Here is an 11,797-nt window from a genome sequence, read left to right as displayed (position 1 = left end):
TCCATGCTGCGACCACACCACTGTGCTCTGCTGCTCAGCGGTTGTCACCCAGGTCCCTGTGGGCTCAGCTCCGATCTGTCCAAGCTGGTGTCCAGGCCTCCACGTGACTGCCTTGCCTGCCCATCACCCACCTCTGTTGTAGCCAAAGGGGTTACCTCCCTGCCTCACGACCCCATTTTTAAAAGATTGGTTCCAAAATCTAGAGACATGAGACCCGCTCCTCGGAAGCGTGTCACACTTTGTGTCCGACCTGGTCTTTACCTTAATGTCCCTATTCCATTTGTTTCAAATGAGGACAATGAAAATTTTTATTCATTGCGAACTTATTTTTGGCCCGAAGCTGGCTCTAAACTGGTAGTGTTTGTCTGCTAGCCAGGAACGTTTTTCAAACACCAGCCCCCTCTGGCTTCAGGCAGAATTCGCTGTGTGTTCTGGGTTAGGCTGACTCCAGGCGAGCCAGGTTGTGGGGCGGCAGTGGGTTGTTCCTGGGGGACCCTCGGAGAGAGAAGACGCTGTCCCGTTTCCTGTCCCTGGCCCCAGTAGACTCAGCAGTCGTGTCTCAGAGGCCAGGCTTGGCCCTCACACCAGGGACGTGTTGACAGTAAGTCCTGGTGTGCTGCCTCAGGCTGACACAGGCGCTGGGAGCCCAGGGACCACGCACGGGGCCCAAGGGAGCGGCTACTCACACGGGTTTCAGAAGATGGCAGCTGAAGCGACGTAGGAAAAGTGTGGGGTGTCAGGGAGGAGGTAAGGGAGCCAGCCCCAGTGGTAAGGAAGTAGCTTGTACCCTTTGCAGAGACCATGCTAAATATCGTAGGCTTTAAAATTGAGTCAGGTGTCAGCTTAGTTTGAGATGCAGCAAAAAAATAAAAGCAAACAGCAGGCTATTTGTTGTCACATCCGGGTGTTGAGATGCAGTGCTAACTGTAAACATCCTTCCCAATTTATGTTTGAAACTTTCAAAGTGAAATATTCGGGAGAAACGGGAGCGAGCCCTGCTCCCTGCCCCCTGAGTATTGCACACCCAGGCCTTGAGGAGTCTCTGATAACAGTTAGCGGTGCTTCTCATTGCCTGGCTACATGGTTTTCTTCCTAAAAGCCTTGTTTTCTTCTTCAGAGCATTTTCATCTTTTCTAGCCATGATTTCAGCGTTCTAATTCTAAATGACATCTTGCTTTTTCCAGATTTATTTATGAAACAGAGCATCACAATGGCATAGCAGAATTACTGGAAATATTGGGAAGGTAAGCGGTCTCTCTGTTAATTGGCAGTGAACAGCCTTTGGTGGGGTTCGTGCCAAAGCGATCCAGTTCACTGCGTTCAGCCGCCCCCCAGAGCAGGGCAGAGCAGGCTGTCCTCTGAAGGAACTGGAATCAGCCTCACTGAGTGGCAGGGGCTGGTGAGCCCTCGGATCAGGACTGAGTGACGGGACTCTCCCATCGTATGGTTCCATATGTAGATTCTGTTCCACGTATATACCTCGGTAGCATTACTATGGGAACCCATCTCAATTATTTCCTCAAGAGCAGTGCTAAAAATAGCTACATTAAGAAGGTTTATATCTGACACTTAGAAGAAGAATAGGTCATTTATTATACATTTGGGGTATTGAATAAATACTAGTATTTCAAATTGCTTTGATTTTATAAATTTTTCATATGTATTCTTATAAACTAACATTTCAAAAATGTCATTGTCTTAATCCAAGTAGAGTTCTTGCTTCCTATCATTTTTTTTTTAATCAACGACCAATAGGTCTTCTCCCAGGCCTCCTAACTCACTGATTCTCAAATAGCCTTCCTCAGGGTTCCACGCTGAATAAGCTCGAAAGTGCTTTTTCCCCAACACCTCAGTTCACGTTAGAAGCTAAAGGTTCTGAGGAGTCCTGCAGGGAGGAAACTGTCCTCCTGTTCAGTCTAGTAACTCCCAAAGCTGTTAGAACACCGTTGCAGTGTTGTCATCTGGCGAACCGAGGCCCAGTCGTTCTGAAAACAACTTCCCTCTCCGTTTCAGATAAAATGTAAAGCTAACAACAGTCCTCGTGGCGAGCTCCTCTCTGACACGGTCCCGGGTTCTCTCTCAGCAGAGAGCAGTGAGCACGAGAGTGGGTGCCCTTGTTGTGCCTTACTTAACACTCGCGCCTCCTGTTTCCTTCCCTGTAAAATGGGAAGGTAATCGTGTTCATGTCTGAGATTGTTGCAAGGCTGAGGTGAGCCAAGTGACGTGTCTGGACAGCCCCCACACCACACACGAGGTCCTCTCCTGTCCCCTCGTTTGAATGCGCAAAATCACCCCAGTGGTCACTTTGGACTGATCCTGCCTGAGTGCCCAGCGCGCCAGGCTCACAAACAAGGCACCAGTTGAGAAACTGCTGTAACACTTCTGCAGCTCTCAGCAACTTACCTGAGTGTAAAATGCCAAGTAGGTAACTACGCCCTCGATGTTGCAGATGAAAACTTCAGCTTGGAGGTTAAGAGCAGGGGATCCCCTTGCCCTGCAGAAGGGAACAGCTTTCTTGTTGATTTTTAAATGACACCCACTCTGCACATGCAGACTGTTCTGCCAGCACTAGAATAAAGAGGCAGGATTTCTCTGGGGAAGTGAGTGAGAATTCCAGACGATGGTGGAGGCTGAAGGAAGGCGCTGGTGCCCACCCGAGCTGCCGGTCTCAGGGCCCTGCCCGGTGGAGGAGGTTTTGCCCCCAGAGGCTCCCACTACTCCAGGTAGCTACCTGTGAGCTCAGAATTTTTAAATCACCCTGCAGTTCCAAAGATAGAAATGACTGTGCTTCCTGAAAGGGACCTAACAGTCTTTTAATTTTTGCTACTATCCGCCCTCCTTTTTTCTGACACTCATAATTTGCTTGCTGGTTTTCATGGTGAACACAAAAACTAAAAGAAAAACGGCGAGATACGTTTTTTAACCTGGAATTTGTAAATATTCAAACTTTGAATAAATTCTGTTTTCACAGTATAATTAACGGATTTGCCTTACCACTAAAAGAAGAGCACAAGATTTTCTTATTGAAGGTGTTATTACCTTTGCACAAAGTGAAGTCTCTGAGCGTCTACCATCCGCAGGTGAGGGCTCCTCCCTCGACGGTTGGTGGGGCCTCGGGAGGGAGCGTGGCCATCTCTGCTTGGACCTCAGTGAACTTGGGATGTTGAACCCCAGCCTTCAGCAGGGAGTGCTTTCTCTGTTACATCACATGTGGACTTGGGTATCAGGATTCCGATGATGAGTGAAAGGATAAGGGAGTAAAGGAGATTGCTTTTTAAGAATATCAGAAAATTCTCAAGAATGGAGAATTTCAAAATTGGTTGTCAGTATCGAAAAGGGAGCGGTTCACACAATGAAGGGGTCAAGGAAGACCTCTCGGAGGAAGACTTCCTGTGGCAGGATAGAAACCTCGCACCCCAAAGACGACACCGCTGTGTCTGCCCGCCAGTAAAGTGGCAGAACGACAGGTTGTTTGGGGACTTCCCCAGCGGTCCAGTGGTTAGGGCTCTGCACTTCCACCATAGGGGTCACGGGTTTGATCCCCAGTCAGGGAACTAAGATTCCACAAGCCACATGGTGCAGCCAAAAGAATAAAAAAAGTATATATTTCCAAACAAAAAGTTTTGTTTTTTTTTTTGAAGCTGTGGGGTTTTTATAACTTTGTAAACATCTGTTTACAATTACACTGAAAAACTAATCCATAAATGGTTTCTAACTGGTTGTTTGGCTGCATTTCCCCCAGGAAATTTGGATTTTCCTTCACACTTTTCTTCTAAGTTCCATGTAGACAGAAATAAGCCACACTGACGCAGCTCGGGAAGTTTCGGGTCCTTGTCTAGGTCTGAGAACCAGGAAACACCCCCCTGCATTCTGTGGGGCCTCCCTCGAGGAGTGTGCCTCATAGCATCAGAAAGTGTGTTCCTGGGTGGTAGTTGGTGGTTTAGTCACTAAATCGTGTCCAACTTTGTGACCCCATGGACTGTGGCCTCCAGGCTCCTCTGTCCTTGGGATTCTCCAGGTAAGAACACTGGAGTGGGTTGCCATTTCCTTCTCCAGGCGATCTTCCCAACCCAGGGATTGAACCTGTGTCTCCTGCATTACAGGTGGATTTTTTACCAGCGGAGCCACTGGGGAACCCAGCCATTCTAATAACACTGGCTTCCTGAGAAATCTTTTACTTAGAGTTTTTTCTCTGCTTCCTATTAACTGGTAACATCTTTACATCCAACCAATTTATTATCACGTTAGTTGTTCTGTATTAGAAATTAATAGTTTAGGGATTTAAGATGGAAACAGATTTTTTTTCCCCCAGCAGTTAGATTACTTGTTCATTACGGTGTCCAAAAGGCCACAGGGAAAGTCCTCACCAGCCCTGGGCTGACTTGGCAGTCTTGGTCTAAAAGACCGTCTCCTGGGTTTGTTTGTTTGTTTTCAGCTTCCTGATGCTCCTTCTCCAGTTGACCTGTGTCGCACGTCGGTCCTGGGTCCCTCCCTGAGAGTCCCTCCCGGGGCGGGAGGTGGGGGGCACGGGTCACGTCCAGGCCTGTCTCCCAGGGGAAGGTGTCTGCGGTGATGCCGCGTTTCCTTGGTAACGTGCGGTGTTAACACTCTGTCTCTCTCGCGTAGCTGGCCTACTGCGTGGTGCAGTTTTTAGAGAAGGACAGCACCCTCACTGAGCCGGTAAGTACAGCCGCTCGCTCAGGGCCCTGCGGTGTGGTGTGCGCACTGCAGCTATCAGCCTTGCAGTCTGGCTCCTCCACCTTCACCACGACAGCCTCTCCCTCCTAAGCTACAGCACCGACGGACGCAGACCGATCTTATTCGTGTGTTACGAGCTTGCAAACTGTAGCAATTTTAATTACAAGTCCCCTTGCCAAAGTGACTCTTATGTAATAAGATGGCCACCTTATCCCGCACTGCCGTTTACTCAGTGAACGGCGCGGCTGCTGAATCGCGTGCGGTTTAATGCTTCCACGTCGCTTGGTTTAACAGCACAGTTTACTGACTTCAGTCAGAGGAAGTGTAGTAAGGGTTCACAATGCCTATACTAAAGAGCTTTTGCTGTTTTGAAAATTCTCCCCAAGTTAGAGTGTAACTATTTTATGATCATTGTATCATAAATGAACATTAGATTGCCACCGTCAGTGTTTAGATTTCCAGGTTTCTTGGCACTTTATCTTTATTAAAAATAAAAAGGCTGTTGTCACTTAGATTCACAAAGTTGGGTGTGTCAGGTGGCCGTTGAAGCGTTTGAATACACTTTTTTCACCAGCTTTATTGAGATGTAATTCTGTGCCATGCAGCTCACCCACCTAACGTGTGTGGTTCAATGGTTTTTTATATACTAGGTTATTAATTTCTTCAAATGTGGTAAAATATACTGTATAACAAGATTGTTATTTGAAGGTTACAGTTTTGTTGTTGTCCAGTCGCTATAGTCGTGTCTGACTCTGATCCCGTGGGCTGCAGCACACCAGGCTTCCCTGTCCACTCTCTCCTGGAGTTTGCCCAGGCTCGTGTCCTTTGAGTCGATAATGCTGTTGAGGGGCATTGATTCCATTCAGGATGTTGTGCAGCTGCCACCACCGTTTCTAAAACTTTGTCATCGCCCCAGACAGAAGCTCTGTCTTCGTTAAGCAGGGTTGCCCCGTTTGCCCTCCACCCTCCCCGTGATAACCTCAGCTCTCCTCTCTGTCCTGAATTTGACTGCTCTAGATTCCTGATGTGAGTGGACTCGTCCAGGATTTGTCCTTCTGCAGCTGGCTTGTCTCAGTGTCGTGTGCTCAGGCTTTGTCTGTGCTGCCACGTGTGCCAGAACTTCACTCCTTGTCGGGACTGAGTAGTGTTCCGTCGCGTGGCTAGACCGCGTGTGGGTAGCGCGCTCACCTGTCAGCGGAAACTCGCGTTGTTTCCATACTTCAGCTTTTGTGAACATCTGTGTGCAAACGTTTCTTCACGTCCCGGCTTTCAGTTCTTTTGTGTATAAACCAGGAAGTGGACGTGCTGAATCGTTTGGTAATTCTGTGGAGATGCTGTCCCGTTCTCCACGGCAGCCGCACCGTTCTGCATTCCCACCCGCAGCCACAGGACTCCAGCTGACCCACACCCTCGCAGACACTTGCTGTTCTCCGTTCTTTTTACTGTAACCCTTCTAGTGAGTGTGAAGGAGTATCTCATGGTTTTTTATTTGCATTTCCCCAATGACTAACGATGTTGGGCATCTTTACACATGTATATTAGCCATGTGTGTTTATTCTTTGGAGAAATCTCTTCAATTCATTGCCCATTTTTAATTGGGTTGGTTTACTGTTGAGTAACAGAGCAGGAAGTGTCAGGTGCCAGTTTAAAGGTTTGAACACGTTGAAAAATCACTACTGGACTGAAAAGGTGACTGTCGTAATTCCTGACTCCTCCTTGTCCTTTAGTGGTCTTCCACAGTTTCCTTGTTGAAATTGTAATTTTTATAGTGAAAAAAAAGAGAAATTCTTAATACTGTATCCTGAGTTAAACTGCTTCTGATCTCTCCTTTCTTTGTAAGCTTTTAAATTCCACATGTGGCCACCCCCCTTCACCCTAAAATTCAGGGAAAGCCCCTGGTCATACTGCTCAGCTTCTGCCTGCAGGGGGAACAGGAGCCCCCTGCTCTGCAGCCCCTCCCTGGTCTTCCTTGCACCTCTGCCTCAGCTCTGACCAACATTCTGGACGTCCACCTCCCAAACCAGGAGATGTACCAAATCTTACCAGACTTCCGTACCAAACACAAAAGTATTTACTGCAATTTAGGTTGAGGACGTGTTATTTTATCCTCCTACTAAACTGACGACATGTTTAGATAGGGAAAGAAAAATGAGATAGCACTAATAATAAAAGAGCCCTTTTTAATGTCTTTCTAGTGACACATCCTAATTCCTGTCTATATTTGCAATTCTTTTCCAAACTGTTATATGAAGAAATTTTAACACGAACCCTGCTCTTTTCCTACTATTCCTACTTCAAAACTAAGAAAAGAGTGTGCAGTTTCCTTGTGTGATATTTCTTTGTGCATATTTCTCATGCTGTCTAGTGGCTAAAGAATTCACTGACTCTTACCTTACATTTTTATCATGGAATCAGGTTTTCTCACCAAGCCACCCCCTGCAGGTTCTGTCCACCTGCACACCCCCCACCCTGCCCTCCACCACCACCATCTGTCAGAACCTGGTCCTAATCCTGCTCCAGCAAGACTCAGTCAATGCCTGCACCCCCTTCTCTCTCTCACCTGGAAGTAATATGGCTGCTGATAAAGCTTATGCATGTGTGCCTAGTCGCTCAGTCGTGTCTGACTCTTTGCAACCCCATGGCCTGCAGCCCACCAGGCTCCTCTGTCCATGGGGATTCTCCAGGCAAGAATACTGGAGTGGGTTTCCACGCCCTCCTTCAGGGGATCTTCCTGACCCAGGGATCAAACCCAGGTCTCGTCTCCTGCATTGCAGGCAGATTATTTACCGTCTAAGCCACCAGGGAAGCCCAAGAATACTGGAGTGGTTAGCCTGTCCCTTTTCCAGAGGATCTTCCTGACTCAGGAAATCAAACCAGGGTTTCATGCATTGCAGGAGGATTCTTTAACAGCTGAACTGCCATATAAATTCCCACTAATAATAAGCTAATACAACTTTTCAGCAGTGAGAGCTTTTAACTGTAGTTGTCTGAAAGAAGGCAGGAGACAGACAGTGTCCTTCCTGGCTTCAGTGGGGTCCTTCTGTCTTAGATAGTAGATAGATAACACTGACTCGGCATGAGCCCAAAGCTACTTCAGGTCCCCCCACACGCAGTCCCCAGTATTTCCACCCAGAACCACTTCATTTCTTGATTTCCTATAGCACAAGTAATATAATAGCACCCTTGATTACAGAGTGCTATTAAAAATGTTAATGTAAAAAAAAAAAGTTTACAAATGTTCAGACCCTCGCCTCAGTAATTTCCTTCCTTTAGAATTCATGTGTTACGAAAATCCAAAGCCCATCTTGTCTGACTTCAGCATCAAAGGCATGTAGAGAGTTTGATGAAGGTGTAAGCCCTTGTGAAGGCACTGGGATGGGCACTCGGCCTGCGTCTCACGGTCCTGCACCCACGATGTACCCATTGGTGATCTGTAACTATTGTGTTGTTGTTTAAAATTGTGTAGAGTGCCCAAAAGCCTTCTGGGTGTGTGGAACGTGTGCACTTTCGTTATAAGAGTCAGAGGCTCATCGTGGAAGTAAAATCAAGTTCCTTTTCCACCCACCTGTCCCTTGAAGCTGACCAAGTTTTGCCCCGTGGCCTTTCCCCCTGGTGTTCCAGGACAGGAGAGGGGTTTCCGGGATGCCGGGCTCGCCAGCCACCACCACTGCCCCCCCACCAGCCTCCCCCTGGGAGCAGGCCGCCCGTTGGCTTCCCCAGGAGAACTCAGTCTTGAAGTGCGCCCGACAGCGAGAGCCATTGTTGGCTCAGATTAGCATTCCCTGAGCAGACTCCTGCTCCTGCAGAACATCCTCACCCTCAGAAGGAGCTGAACCAGTTGGCTATTGGTCAGAAGTCGTTCCAAACAGTGTGAAAAGTAAGCCCAGTATACAACTCTGATTCCAGAAATAAGACCTTTTCTAGAGACATTAGCCAGATAAATCAGTTGGGTTCTGTAGTTCACAGATCAGCATATTTCTCCTAGAAAAACTCCATTCTGTCAAATGACAAGGAATGGTGGGTTTGTGAAGTAATTGGCACCTGCTGAACCTTAAAAGTGATTCCAATACACAGAATGGAGTGGGGGGCTCAAATGTCTACTAACATGATTTTGAGCAAAAAAGTAGGAAAATCATCAAATGATGCATTTTTTTTTAAATGATCCCTCTTAAAGACAGTTGTGTCTTAACTTCTTATGACAGACTTCAAAACTGGGGGCACTTTTTGAGTAAATTTGGAGTTTTATAAAGTGTAAGGACAGAGAAGGTTATCCAGGAGCCTGAAGGTCAGAAGCGTCCAGGCAGAATTGTCCTCGGCAGACGCTGTTCCGAAGCTGCTCGCTTTGCCTGCGGTGCCGGCGCCCATGCTGGCAGCAGAGCTGGCGTGGTCTGCGAAGCCGGGGATGAGCAGCGAATGGAATCCCGGCCACGAGCAGCGATCCTCACCACAGTCCTGGCCCTGGCGGCCAGAACCAGCCGTGACGAGGGTAGATGGCTGCGTCAGGCGACACGTCGCTGTCGTTCAGTTACACAGGCGAGTAGGTGTCTGCGCTTTACAGACACGCGCATAATGTTTTGGAGAAGGAAATGGCAACCCACTCCAGTGTTCTTGCCTGGAGAATCCCAGGAACAGGGGAGCCTGGTGGGCTGCTGTCTATGGGGTTGCACAGAGTCGGACACGACTGAAGCGACTTAGCAGCAGCAGCAGCATAATGTTTGGCATCATTGTACCATTTTGGGCTTAAGGTAGCTAAACTCTTAGGGATACTACTAGTCTGCATTACCCATCAGATATTTTGGGTGAACAGCCTCTACTGGTAGGAAGTTTGGGAAATGTAGGAACACGATGAAGAAAGGCTGCCCAGCAGGGACTTTGCCTGTGTCACGGGCAAGGAACCTAGCGGCCAGCACTCACCAGCCAGGCCGCTGCCACCCCACCAGGCACGCCTCACGGGGAACGGCTGCACAGACCTGCACTGGGGCCCTGGCCCGGGCCAGGCTCACCCCCGCACTGCAGCCAGCGCTCCACAGGCGCTTGTGTGGATTTAGTAATAACGTCCTCTCAGCAGTCCCAAGGCGAGGCTTGTCGTTCCCCTTGGTATTTAAGGAGAGCTCCGGGACACTGAGGGGCTGGTACCAGCCCGTGGCCACGCAGAGGGCTTGCCAGCAGCGTCAGTACTTCACAGCACTTCACGTCTCTCTTTCTGATGTGTTTTAACACATTGAAAACACTGTACACAGCTATGTATGTATATGTGTGTTCAGTCGCTGAGTTGTGTCTGACTCTTTGCAACCCCATGGAGCCCGCCAAGCTCCTCTGTCCATGGGATTTTTCAGGCAAGAAGACTGGAGTAGGTTGCCATTTCCTCCTTCAACAGATATTCTCGACCCAGGGTTCCGATCCATATCTCCTGCCTTGCAGGTGGATTCTTTACCACATAAGCCACCTGTGTATGTATGTGTGTAAATACGTATGACGAGTCAGTTAATTTGAGAGAGAAATGGATTGTGCCTGTGTATGTGTGTCTCCACCCTAAGGCATTTATACAAATTCATATGCTCTACATTCCTCAATTGGTCTTATTTTCTCTAAACTCACCTAACTGCATATCTTTTTTTTTTTTTTTTAATTTAAAGATCTGACTCTTACTGAGAGGGTGGTTAAACAGAGTAGGTCACATAAATTAAAACTGTGATTCTAAAGTATGTAAGATTAGGTCTAGCTCATGGTTCAGATTGTAAAGAATCTGCCTGCCGTGCAGGAGACCCGGGTTCAATCCCTGGGTCAGGAAGATCCCCTGGAGAAGGGCATGGTAACCCCCAATTCCAATATTCTTGCCTGGAGAATCCCAAGGACAGAGGAGCCTGGCGGGCACCAGTCCATGGGGTTGCAAAGAGTCAGTTACAGCTGAGCGACTAACACCTTGAACACTGATTATAAAAGCCCACTTTCTCAACCACTGAATCACTGTTCCTTCTTACAAGGGAGAAAGCACCACCTCATCTGTGGCTTCTCAGAGGGGACCCCTGAGCAGAGGAGCAGGCCGTGACCCCCGTGTGTTCTCTCTTGTGTAGGTGGTAATGGCACTTCTCAAGTACTGGCCAAAGACCCACAGTCCAAAAGAAGTCATGTTCCTGAACGAATTGGAAGAGATTCTGGATGTCATTGAGCCGTCAGAGTTCGTGAAGATCATGGAGCCTCTTTTCCGGCAGCTGGCCAAGTGCGTCTCCAGCCCTCACTTCCAGGTAGGGCGCCGCAGAGAGCGGCCTCGAGTCGTCCCCTCAGGAGCTGGTGGGTCTCGGGGCATCGCTGGTGGTGTTCTTGCCCTTCAGGTAATCTGAAGGTGACAATCAGGCTTTCGCCTCAGCTGTAACACGTTGAGGCTTCGGGTCTATGAAATAAGCCTCCAGTGCCTCGTCCCGCCCTGCCACTAAAGACACGCTTCTCAGTAAGAGTGATTAAGGGCAGCTTCTCTGTAAGCCGCCTCTGTCTCTGCGTTCCCTGGGCTGCCAGACACACACAGCCTTACCGTCCACAGCTGAGATCTCAGTATTTACAGAGAGTGTGCAGCTGTTTGGCTTCCACTCCCTCGCTCCATAAGCACTCCACTTCTGACACATGAGTTTTAGGAAACAGTCGTGGTTCTGATTTCCATCCCTTTCACGTCCCTGCGTGGGGGCCGCAGCTATGCCACGCCTCTCCCGATTCGCCCTCATACCCTCCCAGCCCCCGTCAGAGGTCATCCCGGTGGCTCTTCCAGCCTTTCTGCCTCCTTTTAACACACTGGGCACCCCATCGTTTTGTATCGAGACGGTATTTATGGTGAAGTCTTTGTGAACAAGGTAGAAACGTAAGCACCAAAGGAGCAGAACCTCACAGTCTCCAGGGAGTCACGATCTGGCTGGAGAGGGCGGTGTGGCTGCTCCGTCCTGCCAGCGGGTTCAGAGCTGGCCCGCGTCCCCCACCCTGCTGTCCCCAGCCGGCCACCCTGCAGCCATCTCACGCCCCCTCCCGCCGGCCTTCGGCAGGGACGGGCCCCGCCACCACCGGTTTTGAGCAGAAGCCACATTTCCGTGCACACACGGGCTCCCCTGCCTCC

At 49.0% G+C, this 11,797-nt stretch overlaps 1 protein-coding gene across 12 annotated transcripts in view; it reads left to right on the top strand.

Moving 5' to 3' along the window:
* Nucleotides 1-11,797, top strand: part of PPP2R5C (protein phosphatase 2, regulatory subunit B', gamma) — a 98,639-nt gene that overhangs the window by 68,183 nt on the left and 18,659 nt on the right. For all 12 annotated transcript variants that reach the window (XM_010851344.1, XM_010851355.1, XM_010851343.1 and 9 more), the window contains exons 6-9: nucleotides 1,185-1,244; nucleotides 2,972-3,080; nucleotides 4,627-4,680; nucleotides 10,773-10,943. In XM_010851344.1, the coding sequence (XP_010849646.1) occupies nucleotides 1,185-1,244; nucleotides 2,972-3,080; nucleotides 4,627-4,680; nucleotides 10,773-10,943 (394 nt within the window). The remainder of the gene's footprint in view (nucleotides 1-1,184; nucleotides 1,245-2,971; nucleotides 3,081-4,626; nucleotides 4,681-10,772; nucleotides 10,944-11,797) is intronic.

This window comes from Bison bison, unplaced genomic scaffold (genome assembly GCF_000754665.1).
Source record: "Bison bison bison isolate TAMUID 2011002044 unplaced genomic scaffold, Bison_UMD1.0 scf7180017864302, whole genome shotgun sequence".
Lineage (NCBI taxonomy): Eukaryota > Metazoa > Chordata > Mammalia > Artiodactyla > Bovidae > Bison > Bison bison.
This window is presented reverse-complemented; position numbering and strand designations above follow the sequence as displayed.